The 14,471-nt window shown below is 29.2% G+C and overlaps 2 protein-coding genes across 2 annotated transcripts; both read right to left on the bottom strand.

Annotated features, from left to right (window-relative positions):
- Nucleotides 1-678, bottom strand: LOC107873963. The gene has a single exon (XM_016720876.2). It carries the CDS (start codon nt 491-493, stop codon nt 101-103), a length of 393 nt encoding a protein of 130 aa, XP_016576362.2. The 5' UTR covers nt 494-678; the 3' UTR covers nt 1-100.
- Nucleotides 679-8,280: 7,602 nt separating this feature from the next.
- LOC107874782 (arf-GAP with SH3 domain, ANK repeat and PH domain-containing protein 2-like) lies at nt 8,281-9,151 on the bottom strand. Its single transcript, XM_016721525.2, has 2 exons — nt 8,733-9,151; nt 8,281-8,526 (listed from the first exon to the last, which is right to left on the bottom strand). Exons 1-2 carry the CDS (start codon nt 8,849-8,851, stop codon nt 8,313-8,315), a joined length of 333 nt encoding a protein of 110 aa, XP_016577011.2. The 5' UTR covers nt 8,852-9,151; the 3' UTR covers nt 8,281-8,312.
- Nucleotides 9,152-14,471: the final 5,320 nt, after the last annotated feature.

Here is a 14,471-nt window from a genome sequence, read left to right as displayed (position 1 = left end):
TTCCAAAAATAACTTCAACCTCAAAGATATTAAAAAAAGAATACATAGCTTTGATATTAAACACATAATATAAATTTTAAATATTTACCAAAAATATTCATTAAGTGCCGTAATGATTAGGAAAATTATTGAAGGAAAGACCCATAACCGGAACAGCAAAAGAAGTCTCCAATAACAAACGTTGCTGGAACGTATCAACGGCTCCTCCATTTTCCTTTAAATCTTTCACAGCACACTCGTAATATTCTCTCAGCTTTTTCAACAAACACCTGTACTGCAACTTCAGCCACTGCAATTTCACTCGCCGGAAGAATCCCCGGCGACTGTTGTTGTTCTTTCCGCCACCGCCTAAACGGACCGTCGGCAATCTCTTCTTCCGGAATGAAAATTTCCGGCGGGGTAGTGGGACCCACCGGAATACAGTGGTTGGATGCATAGGGGCGTGGCTGATAGTAGTCATATTTTGGACGGTAGTAGTAGGATTTGGAGCCATGATTATTTGGAAATGGGGGAATGAATTGGAAATTTACATATATTAATATAATTGGAGTTAGAGAGAAGATAGTTAATTTGAAGATGAGATGCAAATAATGTGCATGTGCTTTGCTTAAATTAAGGTTCACATATCCTGCATTTTCATTAGGTTTCTTGTTTTGCACTATTCCTGGTGATCTTTACTTTTTCATCTTATTAAAAATAGATGTGTAATACAATATTTTGTCTACGCAGCCGACTCAAGTAAATTCGTGGCATAAGACAAAAATTAAACGAAGCTCTTACAATTTAAAAAAAAAATAAATTATTTTTATAAAGTCTATTTTTAAAATTATATAATCATATTTAATAATAAAAAAAATTAATAATATAGTCAATGCATTAAAAAGTTCTAACTATATCAAACTCCTAATTTTTTTATATAAAAAGTTTCTGTTTTCAATAAATATTATTTAATATATTTCCTAAAATTTGTAATTTATTATTATTAAAAAAAATGAGACCCCTTAAATTTTTGAGACCTTAGGCGGCTGTCTTTTCTCGGAAAGGATTGAATCGCCCCTATTTATTTGGTATAGAAAATTAATGAATAATTTATTTATTTATTTATATCCATTTTATCCTCCACTGCAATTACTATTCATTATCTAATATATTTTTTTAAATATTAATATTATATTCAAAGTGTGATCAGAGTAACGTTATCCCTATTGTTCATTATTTTTTAAGCTATTTGACACGTGAATCGTGGATAAATATTATTGAATTAAAAAAGTACTTGATTATTAAACCTTTTTTATTAGGTTTCTCGAGTGGAACGTCTATTCGGATACAACCTCTTTTTCGAAATGACCTGACGGTTTCATGAATGGGATCAATTTAGTTCATTTTTACCCCAAAAGAAATTGTGAAAATGATCGCTTTATTATGTGTAAAACTCAAGGTTTGTTATAATAAGCATGTGATCGTTTATTTAGGTCATTAGTTGACACATTTTTAAATTCAATAATGGCTTAGGAAAAAATAAATAAAGTAGCATATTTAATTATTAAATTATAAAAAAATAATAATATTTTTATCAAATTATTTTTGGTAGCATATGTATTTGTATTTTTGTAGCAATAGTTTGCAAAAATACAAAATACATATCGATCATAAGGGCAGTAAAAATCATATGTATTCGTATTTTTGTAGTAACAATTTGCAAAAATACAAAATACAATTTGTTATATTATATAATTATAAAACTGTTGCTATGAAACTCATAATTAAGGGGATAAGTATGCTATTTCTGAATTTTGCTCATGTGCTTATGCGGGTGCATTGACGGGCTAAAATCTTTTCACGATCAGATTAGGCAATTTTATGATAATTGCTAACTCTTTCATATTCTACCTGATTAGAAGTGGATTTAGAATTTGATATTTATGAATTTCGAATTCTAGCATTTTAGAGTTGTTGTGTTTTGAAGTTTATAATTTGTATATATTAAATGATTTTCTAAATATAAATACATAATTTGAGTCTATACTATTGAGTTCTGTTATACGTTATTACGTTATTGTAAAGTGTTCATCCAATCCTGTTGGAAACCTAGCTACAAAATAGATTAACACGTTATAATCAAATAAATTGTATTGATAACGTTAAAAAATATATATATAGTAGCAATAATTTTTTATATGTCGGCGTTTGGTGCTAGATTGACCAACTAAATTTGATTATTCATGCTAAAATCCCATACTGAAAGTAAATCGCTCCACATTAATTATTTTATATTCAAATTAAAGCTAGTAACTATATTATCAATGCATATAAGTTAATCACATAATAAATAAATAGAAGTACGAACTCATCTAACTTTTTATGCCCTTATGTAAGAGTAGCCTTAATTTAATAAGGCAAAGATTAGAAGTGGACGAATCTCCTCAATAAAGATACATTTGGAGTACTTAGCTAAGAAACAAAAATAATAAAAAATAAATCCTCACATGGGAAATAACTTAATAATTTCACTCATGTGGCTTTAGTATGATTCAAAACTGTTAGCATACCAATAATATATTTGTATACCACTAGATTTTAAAATATAAAAGGTACGCAATGGAGTTACATTATTAAGGTATTTAGTACTACTATATTCTATTTAAAAAAAATAAAAGATTAAATTTGTCTATATGTTTATATGAAATTGTCCAACTTTGTCTTTTAGTAGGCTTTAATTTGATATGATGTGATACATACAACTTTTAGTTCCTTCGTTTAAAAAATAATGATCTACTTTAACTTGACACAAAGTTTAAGAAAATAGAGAAGACTTTTGAATCTTGTGGCCTTACATTAAAGTTGTGTCAAATGTACTAAAATGTTCTTTAATCTTATAGTTTTAAACATATCATGTGGAAAGTTGAAATTAAAATACTGTCAAAAAAAAAAAAAATCATTCTTTTTTAAACAAATTAAAAAAAAAAAATAGGTCATTATTTTTTTTAAACGGGGGAGTACAAATGTTCTTTGCTGCTATTATAGAGATGTGATTCAATGGATCAACCAGGCCTATTATAGATTGTGTAAGTGTTGAAAAAGGAGAGCACACAACAAGAATGATCCCACTAATACAACATCTTTCCATAGCTCTTTATATATATATATAATAAAAAAAAATGTATAATGAGAATCAGCTAAAACTTATCCATCACGACGAATATTATGACTTTTCTGTCCTTGACTTTTGTTGAAGTTATTATTTGAGGTGATTTTAAAATATAAACAAAAGTTAAAAGATAAATCTGATTTTTGTTTTAATTATTGAAAAATTTGGAGAAATAAAGCTCATTTCAGGTTACAACTTTATGAATATATTTTTTCAAAAAAAAATTCAATGTAATCCTATAAAGTAAAATCGAGAATAAAAGTTACGAAAATTCTATTTCTACCTTGAAGATAGAAAAATGATTTTCAATAGAAAATACAAATTGATTTATTAAAAGTACTGGAGAGGCGTGGGCACGGGACCAACATTTGCACTTCAAATTGATAAATGCAAAAGACATTCAATGATTTGGATTTGCAACTATATTACACCACAAGTACATTAACAAATATTTTACACCAAGAAAATCAGAAAATCTTTTGTATAAAAAAAAAATTAATTTTTTGTTTTTTTTTTTACATCGACAAAGTTGTATAGGAATAGAAATATTCATCATCATAACCCATATGAATTTCTAATCGAAGAATTCCACAAAGTTGAAATTTAGCTCCGCCATTGTAAAAGGACAAAAATGTAAATTATTTTATATATATATATATATAAAAAAAAAATTTGTTGTTGGACGTATAGATGCAATTTCCTCTTCTTCATCTTCCAAATTCAGATTTTGGGATCTCATTTTTTTTTTTTTTCCAGGGCTTTTTCATCACTCTCTACTTTATGTCCACAATTTGAATTTTATATGTCACAGGCTACATGTTGAATTTCGATGTAGCTAGAAGCACAAGGTAAATAAAAGATATTGTGATGCAACAAATCTTGAGTTTTGTTGCTCGAATCAGCATTTTCAAGGTAGATAGTACAAAGTATAAATAACTGCAACATTATTTAGTTCACAGGTGTCCTTTCTTTCCCCTAATAGTTCAAGTAGACAACAATACTAATGAGATTAAAATTACAATATTAATAAGACAATAACATAAGAAAATAATGGTTGAACATATGTTATTAAGCATGGAACTGGCTACTAGCATTATTAAATTAACGTTATTAAAATGTTATTAAATTAACGTTATTAAAACGTTATTAATAAAATAGTATTAAATTAACATTATTAAATCAACATTATTAAAACGTATTAAATTAATATTATTAAATTAATATTTATAAAATGTTATTAAAATATTATTAAATCAAAGTTATTAAAATGTTATTAAACTGACGTTATTAAATTAACATTATAAATAAAACGTTATTAAGATGAAAATTTTATATAATAATAATAATAATAATAATAATAAGCAGTAAAACGACGTCGTTTTGACTTATAAAAGCAAAACGATGTCGTTTTAATTGAAACCACGTCATCATACTATGTCAACTCTTTTAATGACATGGCATCGTGTGATTGACTTATCTTTCCACGTAGGTGCAAGTGAAACTCACACATGGAGTTGTAAAATTGGAGGTCATATTTATTCAAATTTTGTATAATTAAAAGTCTTATTTGTGCACTATCAAACCTTAAGGTCAAAGTTATAATTTGATGTCAAGTTTAGGATCATATTGATGTATTATGTTACTTTTAACACCAAATTACCCGCAAAAAAATGTTGACACTCTAACACCCCATTCCCACTGCCCCTCTGCACTAAGTTGAAAAATAAAGGCAACAGTGGCTGTCTCATCAAAACAAACACGAACGAACAGGAAACCGATCGCGCTATGGCATAATACTCAAGAGTAAATTATTTGGAAAAATTTCAGAAATAACAACTATAGAGTCTTAATTGTAACTTTTATAGCAACAATTTCAAAATTATAAAAAAATAGCAATATGTATTTTGTATTTCAGTAAACTGTTGCTATTTAAATACATAAACAATCAGATATTTCTTTCCTACTTTAATGCTAATCTGTTTGAGTTAAATAAGGGAAAAAAATGTACCTTAATTTATGGCACATTTAATTTTACAGATTCTTTTACCTTATAAAACTCTTTTTTCACCATAACTGTTAAATTACAACTACTAATTGAAATTCAAAAAACATTTTCCATATGCAGCAACTCAAATCAAATTCAAAATATAGATTCAAATTCAAAAACATTTTCCTTCATGTTATTTTTTTTACTGATTGACTAAAGTTTTCAAGAAAATATTGAAAATATAACGGTCTAATTACAGGAATTGATCAACTAATTCTATTCTATTTGTGGTTTTCATAAAATTAAAGTGCGAAATTGCTGAAAACTTGTAACAAATTTGTGTAACAGTTGCAGAATTCAAAAATTTGAGATCGTATATGATTTTATCAGTTCTCGCAAAATATGGTTTAAGCGATTTTTTTTTTCAATTTCAAATTCGTTCTTGTTGTTCTATTATTTGAAAGTTGAGGTGCAATTTTTATACGTTAAATTTGAATTTTAGTTTAGAATAACTAATCGACTAAAATTTTTTTCTGTTTGAATTGGAGTTTTGTATATACGAATTAGTTGTTTTATATAGTACGTATTTGAGATTTAAACAAACTTGATTCTATTTGTGATTTTCATAAAATAAAATTGCAAAAATTACTGAAAAACTTATAACAAAATTGCGTAACAGTCGCGAAATTCAAAAATTTGAGATCGTATATGAATTTTATCAGTTCTCAAAAAAATGGTTTGAGCGAAATTCTTTTTTTAAAATTCAAAGTTATATGTGTCGTTATGTAATGTGAAAATTGAGATACAATTGTTATACGTTAAATTTAAATTTTTGTCGATGATAACTAGTATTTGAATAAAAAAATTCTTTTCGTTGGAATTCATTTTGCAGTTTTGCATTTACGAATTAATTGTTGTATATAGAACGTATTTGATATTTAATTTTATTTTTACTATTTTTTTGTGTTTTGGAGATTAACAATGAGAAGTGTACACGTTCTTGTTAAACACTCTTATAAATGGACATATAAATAACATTATGAAGATTACATATGTTTCCAGCTATATGTATTTATAATATACATATGCAGTACGTTTATATATTCACTGGCAGTTTCATATGTTTCCAGCTGTATGTATTTATAATATACATATGCAGTATTTTATGTGTAAAAATCATGTATTCTTATGTGTATTTTTTCAATATGCAGGATATATATTTTCTTTGGCATATGGTGTACTTGATTCTGGAAATGATGCATCTTAAACTTAGTTCTTTGAGAATCTAAAGGAAACATACGATGAAAGAAAACATATGTGTGTAGTTTCTGATCGTAATGCAAGCATCATAAAAGTTGTTGTTGGTGTGTACAATGATGTACCACATTATGCATGTATGTGGCGTCTATGGGGAAATGTACATTAATATTGTTATAGTTTAAATATTGTCATTATAGTTTAAATGTTGATCTGTTAAATTGAACTTATTATTGAACTAGTTATAGTTAAATTGTAACAATTTTTTTACTGAACTTGGTTAACTTAATTCATTATGAATATATTATATAAGACATATAACATTATTGATTTATACCTAAGAAACTGAAAGTCACACTTATCAAATTTTTAATCTGAAAAAATACATATTAGAATTTATTAAGTACCTATGCCCATCTATAAAAATTAAGAATAAGTTAACATACCTTTATGTAATAAATAAAAAAAATAAAAAATACATATAAAGACATATCAATTACGTAATCAAAATTTTAAATATGTATGTTTTTTTTTAAATATATGCATTAATCATACGTAAATATATATTATTCGTAGATATATACGCATAATTGAAAAAAATATATGGATAACTCATAAATACATATCTACATATCTGGTTAAATTCATATGTATATCTGGTAAAAAATATATGTATTAAATTGGACAACTATATATACATATGCATAGCCGAAAAATGCATATTTAGACAAATGAATATATTTATATCCATAACAGAAAATATATATTCAGACTTATAAAAAACATATGCAATATTCATATATACATATGCATTATGCATAAATATATATGCATTAATAATATATACATATGCATATCTGGAAAAAACACATGCATTACTCAAAATACTTATGCATTACTCAAAATACATATGCATAAAATGGAAAATACAAATGCATATATGAAAAATACATATAGTAACTGGAATATACATATTAATCACTAAAAAATATATTCAAAATTGAAAACCACATATTCATACCGATATATGCATAACAGTAACATAAACTAACCAAGAAAATTTTCATTTTATAGTTTAAACATCAAAAATCTAAATATCATATAAAATGAACATTAAAATATCGACTTTCAACATTAAAGTAACATATGAAACCTAAGAAATATTCAATTAAATTTTAGTTCACCTAAAATTAACTGTTATCAAATACAATAAATTCTCCCTAATTGTGCTTGGACCACACAGTTCTTCTTCTTCTTCATGTAGACAACAAAAATGTTATTATTACAAAATATCTTGTACTGATTTTTCGTTAATATATACTTAATATGATCTTCAGTGTCATTGACCGTATTACATCCTATATGTGGAGCAAGTTTGGGCAATACTCTTGTTATGTATATCTGATCACGCGACATCTTACACCACAAAAATACAATTATATGTAAAAACAGTGACACATATGCATTTATGAAATACATCTTACAGTTTCATTATATAATATATCATAAAACTATCATATATATTTTATGAATACATCACTGTTCCATATCTAAATTATCGAACATAAAAATACAAACATTGTCATCATCTCAGGAATAACAAATACAAGTGAGAAATAAATACAAATATTAACAATAACAAAAGAAACATATCTAACCGATAACAAATACATTTAATATACTTCAAGCAAATCAAATCCATATGTATTTTATTTATATATAATTGGTACAAAAATCATGCTTATCGAGAAGAAAGAAATACATATCATAGTCAAAATGTAATGAATAACAAATACAACTTAACATAAATACAAATCTTAGCAATATGTATCATAAAAACATATCTAAATTGTGACATGTATATACTTTACATTTCAAAACAGTGGCACTTTGTATTTACAGATACATATTATACTTATATTACAACATATACATATCTATTTTATGAATACATGAATGGTCCAGGCTAATGCTCGCCGGTAAAACATCATTAATTACTGCCGTTGCGGTCACTGTCACAGTGAAATATGCCGGATAGACCTTTCCTCTGTCGAAAATCCATCGGAAAATGTCGAAATCGGCGAGTCCAATCGAAGCCACTAGCCCACCCATCGCCGAAAACGACATCCCTTGGCTGGAAAAACATCAAAAGTTCACAAAACACCAAAACAAAAAAATAAAGCAAAAATTCAGACTTTGTGCATTTCACTAGTGTCTAAATTATACCAAAGTCATAATTTTAACATATTATCACTAAAAATTCAACCATATTAAACCGTATCAAGCAAAAATCAGCTCATTAAGCCAAAATAATAGCTATAAACGAAAAACAAAAGTTACCTAACAAAACTGATATGAACGCCAAGGCTGCGATGAACAACGGAGCAATCAATACACAAGAAGATCCCATACGTCACCGATGCCCAAGTTGGATTCTTAACATTGCAATCGAAACACATCTAACAAAACAAAACAAATCAAAATTTGAAATTAAAAATCCTGTAGAAAATCAACCAAAATTAACGGATCTAAAACAGATCTGAAGAAATTCTATGTAATCAACAAAATTAAATATAAAAGAATCCAAAAAGATTAAATAAAAATTAAAAGAGGAAGCCTTATTTTCAGGCTTGGATTTGAGCTTTGGAAAAACAACGTTTTTATCACTGAAGTTCTCGAAAACCATGACTATACAGAAATGAAAAATTCTTCAACTTCTCAAATGGACATTGATAAGAGAGAGAGAAAACGAAATTTGAAAAAAAAAATAGTCGAAGAAAGACATTAGGGAAAATTGAAATTGATAAATTGACGTGATAATAGGGTAATGTAAAGGAAAGTGGCGTGAAAAGAGGGTAATGAGTTAAAGTCACGCACTTCTCAATAAAAAAGGTAAAATATTGTTACTTTTGCTATTAGTTATAATTTTGAGAAACTATTGCTATTAATTGTAATTAATATCTTAGGTATGCTAGTTTGTGTAATTTTTCCATTTAATTTCTCATCACTTGATTAGCTTCTAATAGGACCAATAACAAGCTCGTACATTTAACATTAAAAAGTACTCTATAACTTCCATTAACACATATAAAGGATCTTCCTTTAAGTAATTATTTACATATATATATTTTTTTATAATGAGATACCTATCACCTCCTACCACCAGCACGATATCCACTGGAGATTAAAATATACAATGAAGAGATGGAAAAATTTGGAGAAATTGAAACTCGTTAGCTTAGTTTTTCTTTTTGCTTTGACGAGAATCAACTTGACCTTTGGAAGATTTTTACTTTAGCGAATCTTTTTTTTTTTATGCATTAGTTGAGAGTGACTCAATGAGTGATGGTAATGGGAAGGAATATTTTGTAAGAGAAAAGACATCAAAATCCTTTCAAACTTGTCGCCAAAATTTACTTTAAAGCCTAAACTAATCGGGCAATTATTTACCTTCCTTAACAATTTTAAAGTGTATTGTTTTACCCCCTTAATGACTGACATGGCAAAAAAAAAGTGTGTTTCAGTGAAAAAAATAAAATAAAAATTAGTGGGGCCAGTTTAATATTTTTAACCATTATTTTTTTCTCCTTCTTCCTCACACCCCACCATCCCTATTTCTTTTCTTCCTCACACTCCATCACTCTCATTTCTTCTTCCTCACACCCCACCACCCCATATCTTCTTCTTTCTCACACCCCACCAAATATTATTTATCAAGTTCTTGGGTCCTACATTTCTTGTTAAATTCGAATCAAGTTATTGATTTTAATGATGAAATAATTAATGATGTTAATGGAGAAATAATGATGTTAATGGCTAAATAATGATATTAATAGTGTTAATGGTGAAATACGTCCTTCAATCCTCAGATCCATTTGCTCAAATAGCCATATCTGAATGCGAGCTTTCTGCTAAAAAATTTTCACATTAACTATATAACTAAAACATTAATTGGAAATTAAACCACGGAGGAAAAACAAATTGAACTTAGACAAAGAGGAGTAACAACAAACTTACACTCTGAAGAAATCTGAAGATCAAATTCTGTAAAATAAATAAATAAAAACTCAAATTTAGCTAAAAAAAAGTGTTTAAATATGAAATTGATGATATGAACAAGTAGAGGAAGAAAGAAGATAGTTACGATGGGTTGGGTCATAATCCTCTGTACTTTGATGCTAATGGTGTTAATGGTGAAAAAGAAATTAAAGGAGAAGGATGAACAGGGGGTGGGGACGGGGAGACTGTTGAAGCATAAGGAGACGGAGGAACGAGGAGGTAGAGGTGGGGGGCTGTTGAAGCATGAGGAGAAGGAGGAACAAAGAGGGTGGGGGTGGAGGGGCTGTTGAAGAAGAAGGAGGAGGAGAGGGGGGGGGGGGTGGGGGGCTTTTTATACACACACACACACACACATATATATATATAAATAGTACATATATATTTTTTGCTTTTAAAAAAAATTATATAAAAATAATATGTGTTTGATTAATTTTTTAAAAGAAAATTATAATTTCTGACGTGGTAATGATATGAGACTGATTTGGCAATGACGTGGAGCGTGTCTACTTGACTCTCCGTAGTGAGAGTGGTATAATTTTTTTAGGGTGGTAAAAAATTTACTTTAAGGGGTCGTTTGGTAGAGTGTATAAGATCAATGTAAGATATGGTGCATTAGTAATGCTTATATTACTTATGCTTGTATTAGTTATGCATGTATTATTTCTTATACATTGTTTGGTTTGATGTATAATAAATAATACATCTTACATAATTTCTATAAAAGAAATGTTTGTTTACAAAAATACCCTTCTTTGATTTTGTACACTTTTTTGCAACAAATTTTTTTTGCCATCTCATATATAATTAGTATTTTTGAACTAGTATATAGAGGTTTCGGATTAATTACAAGACCTTCGTCTTTGCGCATAAATATTATGCCAACGGATTAACATAGTCGAAACAAAAATAAAATATAAGACGTAAAATTAAGAAATAGTCTCAATTTTTTTTAAATCTTTTAAAAGACCCTTGAAAAAAGCAAAAATATGTTACAATTATTTAAATCAATTAGTCATTGTTGTAGATTAAAATAGTGGGAAAAAATTATGAAATGTTTTGAAAAGATTCACTATTGTAAATAAAATGGCGGGAAAAGGAATGGTGAAATATTTTGAGAGGGAAATTAAGGGGTATTAAGGTCATTTAATAAGTTAATGCATGTATTAAAGACTTTGCATTACTAATACATAGAAAATTGGTGGTATTAGTAATACACACCTTAATACACAATAGACCAAACAAGGTATTCATAATACACATTAATTAGTACATGCATTATTTTTGCCAATACAATCTACCAAACGACCCCTAAAGTTATTAAGGGAGTATATAATTGCTCGATTAATTTAGGGTCTAAAGTAAATTTTGACGACAAGTTCGGAGGTGATTTAATATATTTTCTTATTTTGGAATGAATAAAGGGTATAATTAAAACCTTCTTTTTTCTTCAAATTTCAATCAAATCATATCTAAAGAATTCCAAGAAACTTGACTTTTTTTACAGTGGCGGAGCCTTCCCAGGGAACTAAACAAGCCACTATAGCGCGCCGGAACCTACGGAACGGAAGTCGGTAGAACGTGATAGCCGCGACACTCAACCGCTGCACCAATTTCCTCCACTAGCAATACGAAGGTTCCAATTTCTTCTATTTGTTTATAGAAGTTTCTAGATCCATAATTGTAATAGATCTGAGTGATTGGTTGACGTCGGAGAAAGAATTATCTGTGAGAAAATCACTAAAAACCTTGGAAAAGTCTCGCCGGAATGGCCATTACGGCCGTGGGGCAGCCTCCGCCGAAGGTTGTTCAACAAAATATACCTCCTTCACAAAAGGGCATTGGAAGGGAGAGAAGCTATGCTGACACACTTCAGCCGACATTGAATAAAAGATCATCAATTCCTTTTAAACCACTTACTTATTTTCATAGGGAACCTCCAGTAATTTGGGAAGAAGACAAAGTTTCACAGATGATTGTTAATGAAGATTTAGAATTTACGGTAGTAGGAAAGTTCTCATACGGGTGGCCTGATATCCAAGAATTGAGGAAACTCATCCCGAAACAATGTGAGCTTAAGGGAGACGTTAACATTGGCTTACTATGTAGCAGTTATGTATTGCTAAGAGCCTCAAGAATGGAAGACGATGTTGACCTTCTATCAAAACCTATTTTTTATATCAATTATAGAAATTATCCCATGAGAACTTTAAAATGGGATCCATTGTTTGATCCAGAGGAGGAAACATCCATTGCGATTGCATGGATATCTTTACCAGCACTACCTCCAATTTTTTTTGGTATAGAGACAATATTTTCACTAGCTGTGGCGGTAGGAAAGCCTTTACAAGTTGATATGGCGACAACCAATAAAACGAGGCCTAGCTGCGCTAGGGTAAAGGTTGAAGTGATTTACCAAAAAGAGTTAACGTTGGTATAAAAAGAAGACTGGAGAAATCATGGCTAAGTGGATTACTATAAAATATGATTATCTTCCTAAATATTGTAAAAATTGCAAGCTACAAGGACATAATGAGAAAGAGTGTTTTGTGTTGCATCGAAAATTATATCCCAAGGATGAAGAGAAGATAAACAAAAAAGAAGAGGAGAAGATGGAAGATAAAGATAAAAGAGTAATTAAAAACATGGAGAAGAAGGACCAAACAAGGATAGAAACACAAAGAGGTGCAACTTTTCAGGAGCAAAGGAATAGGAATGATGCAAGAAGAGGAAGACATCCACATAGAGGACAAATGGTGAAAAAATGGCATAAAAAAAGATAACACAGTAGAAGAGGAAGATGTAGCATCAAGGAACCAGTTTGATATCCTCAGTAAGGATAAAAATAATCAAACAGGGATGGGGAATGGTAAGGAGATACTTGCAGACAACAATGGCTTATTGAACAGAAGGGAGAATCCCATGAGCATCGAGAAGGTATCAACAAAAAAATGGGTGGAAGAAGTTTTTGAACATGCTGAAATTAATAAGAACATTATTAAAAAGCCTGATACTCAAGATATATGTCAGGAAAATGGTGGCGGAGATAATATTCAAAAGAAAGATAGTGATGAAAAAGATGATCATAGTTTAAAGAAAAATGAAAGAAACAAAGAGGAACTTCTCATAATTGAAGATAATGAGAAGCAACAAGGGGAAAACATTGAAAATATCCAAGGCAGAGAAGTGAATAAAAGTGTACAGAAGGCAGAGAACAACGAGGAAAAACCTCTAGATGATAGGATTGATTTAGAAGGAGAAGACTCTTCATTTTAGGAATTCACCAATACAAACTCAATTGTGGATTCAACACAAGACACATCAACAGCAGACGAAAGGGAAGCAGAGAAAGATGATGAAGAAGAAGAAGAGAAAATTCAGGAGAACATCAAAAAAATAAGTACAAAAGGAGATTTATCTCCAAGGCACGCTAAAGATTTGAGAACAGAAAGAAAAAGTACCAAATTCAACAAATCAAGAAGCACAAGGAGTAGCTCAGCTAAACCACCAATTCATAAACAATGATAGAGAATTTATTATTCTGGAATATCAGATCAATCAATACTCTAAACTCATTTGATAGATTGATTGATTTGAAGAAAAGACACAAGATTGCATTCATTGCCCTAATGGAGCCCTTTCAGGGACCACAAGAATTAGATAATTACAGGTGAAAGCTTGGAATGGATAATGTTATATCGAATTGCTCCTCCAAAATTTGGATTTTCTGGACTGCTGCATGGAAAGCAAATATAGTAGAAGATAAGGTGCAACAGGTTACAATCCATGTTACACATTCAACTTTTCAGTGTGATTTCTGGATTACTACAGTTTATGCAAGGTGTTCTGCTCTTGAAAGGTTGGAGTTGTGGGAAGAATTGGAGGATTATGGTAGTAGTATCACTAAGCCTTGGCTAATAGCTGGGGATTTTAATGTAATTTTAGCTCCTGAAGAGAAAAAGGGAGGACTTCCAGTTACTAGCCAAGAAACTTTGGATTTTGCTCATTGCATAAGCTCTTGTA

The sequence above is a fragment of the Capsicum annuum genome, chromosome 6, assembly GCF_002878395.1.
Source record: "Capsicum annuum cultivar UCD-10X-F1 chromosome 6, UCD10Xv1.1, whole genome shotgun sequence".
In the NCBI taxonomy this organism is placed as follows: Eukaryota; Viridiplantae; Streptophyta; class Magnoliopsida; order Solanales; family Solanaceae; genus Capsicum; species Capsicum annuum.
The sequence above is the reverse complement of the archived record's forward strand: the minus strand, read 5'-3'. Positions and strand labels throughout refer to the sequence as shown.

Coding starts and splice junctions, on each gene's coding strand:
- LOC107874782 (XM_016721525.2), bottom strand. CDS start 8,851: ATGTGTTTCGATTGCAATGTTAAGAATCCAACTTGGGCATCGGTGACG. Junction 8,527..8,732: donor GTTCATATCAGTTTTGTTAG/GTAACTTTTGTT, acceptor ATGTTTTTCCAG/CCAAGGGATGTCGTTTTCGG.
- LOC107873963 (XM_016720876.2), bottom strand. CDS start 493: ATGGCTCCAAATCCTACTACTACCGTCCAAAATATGACTACTATCAGC.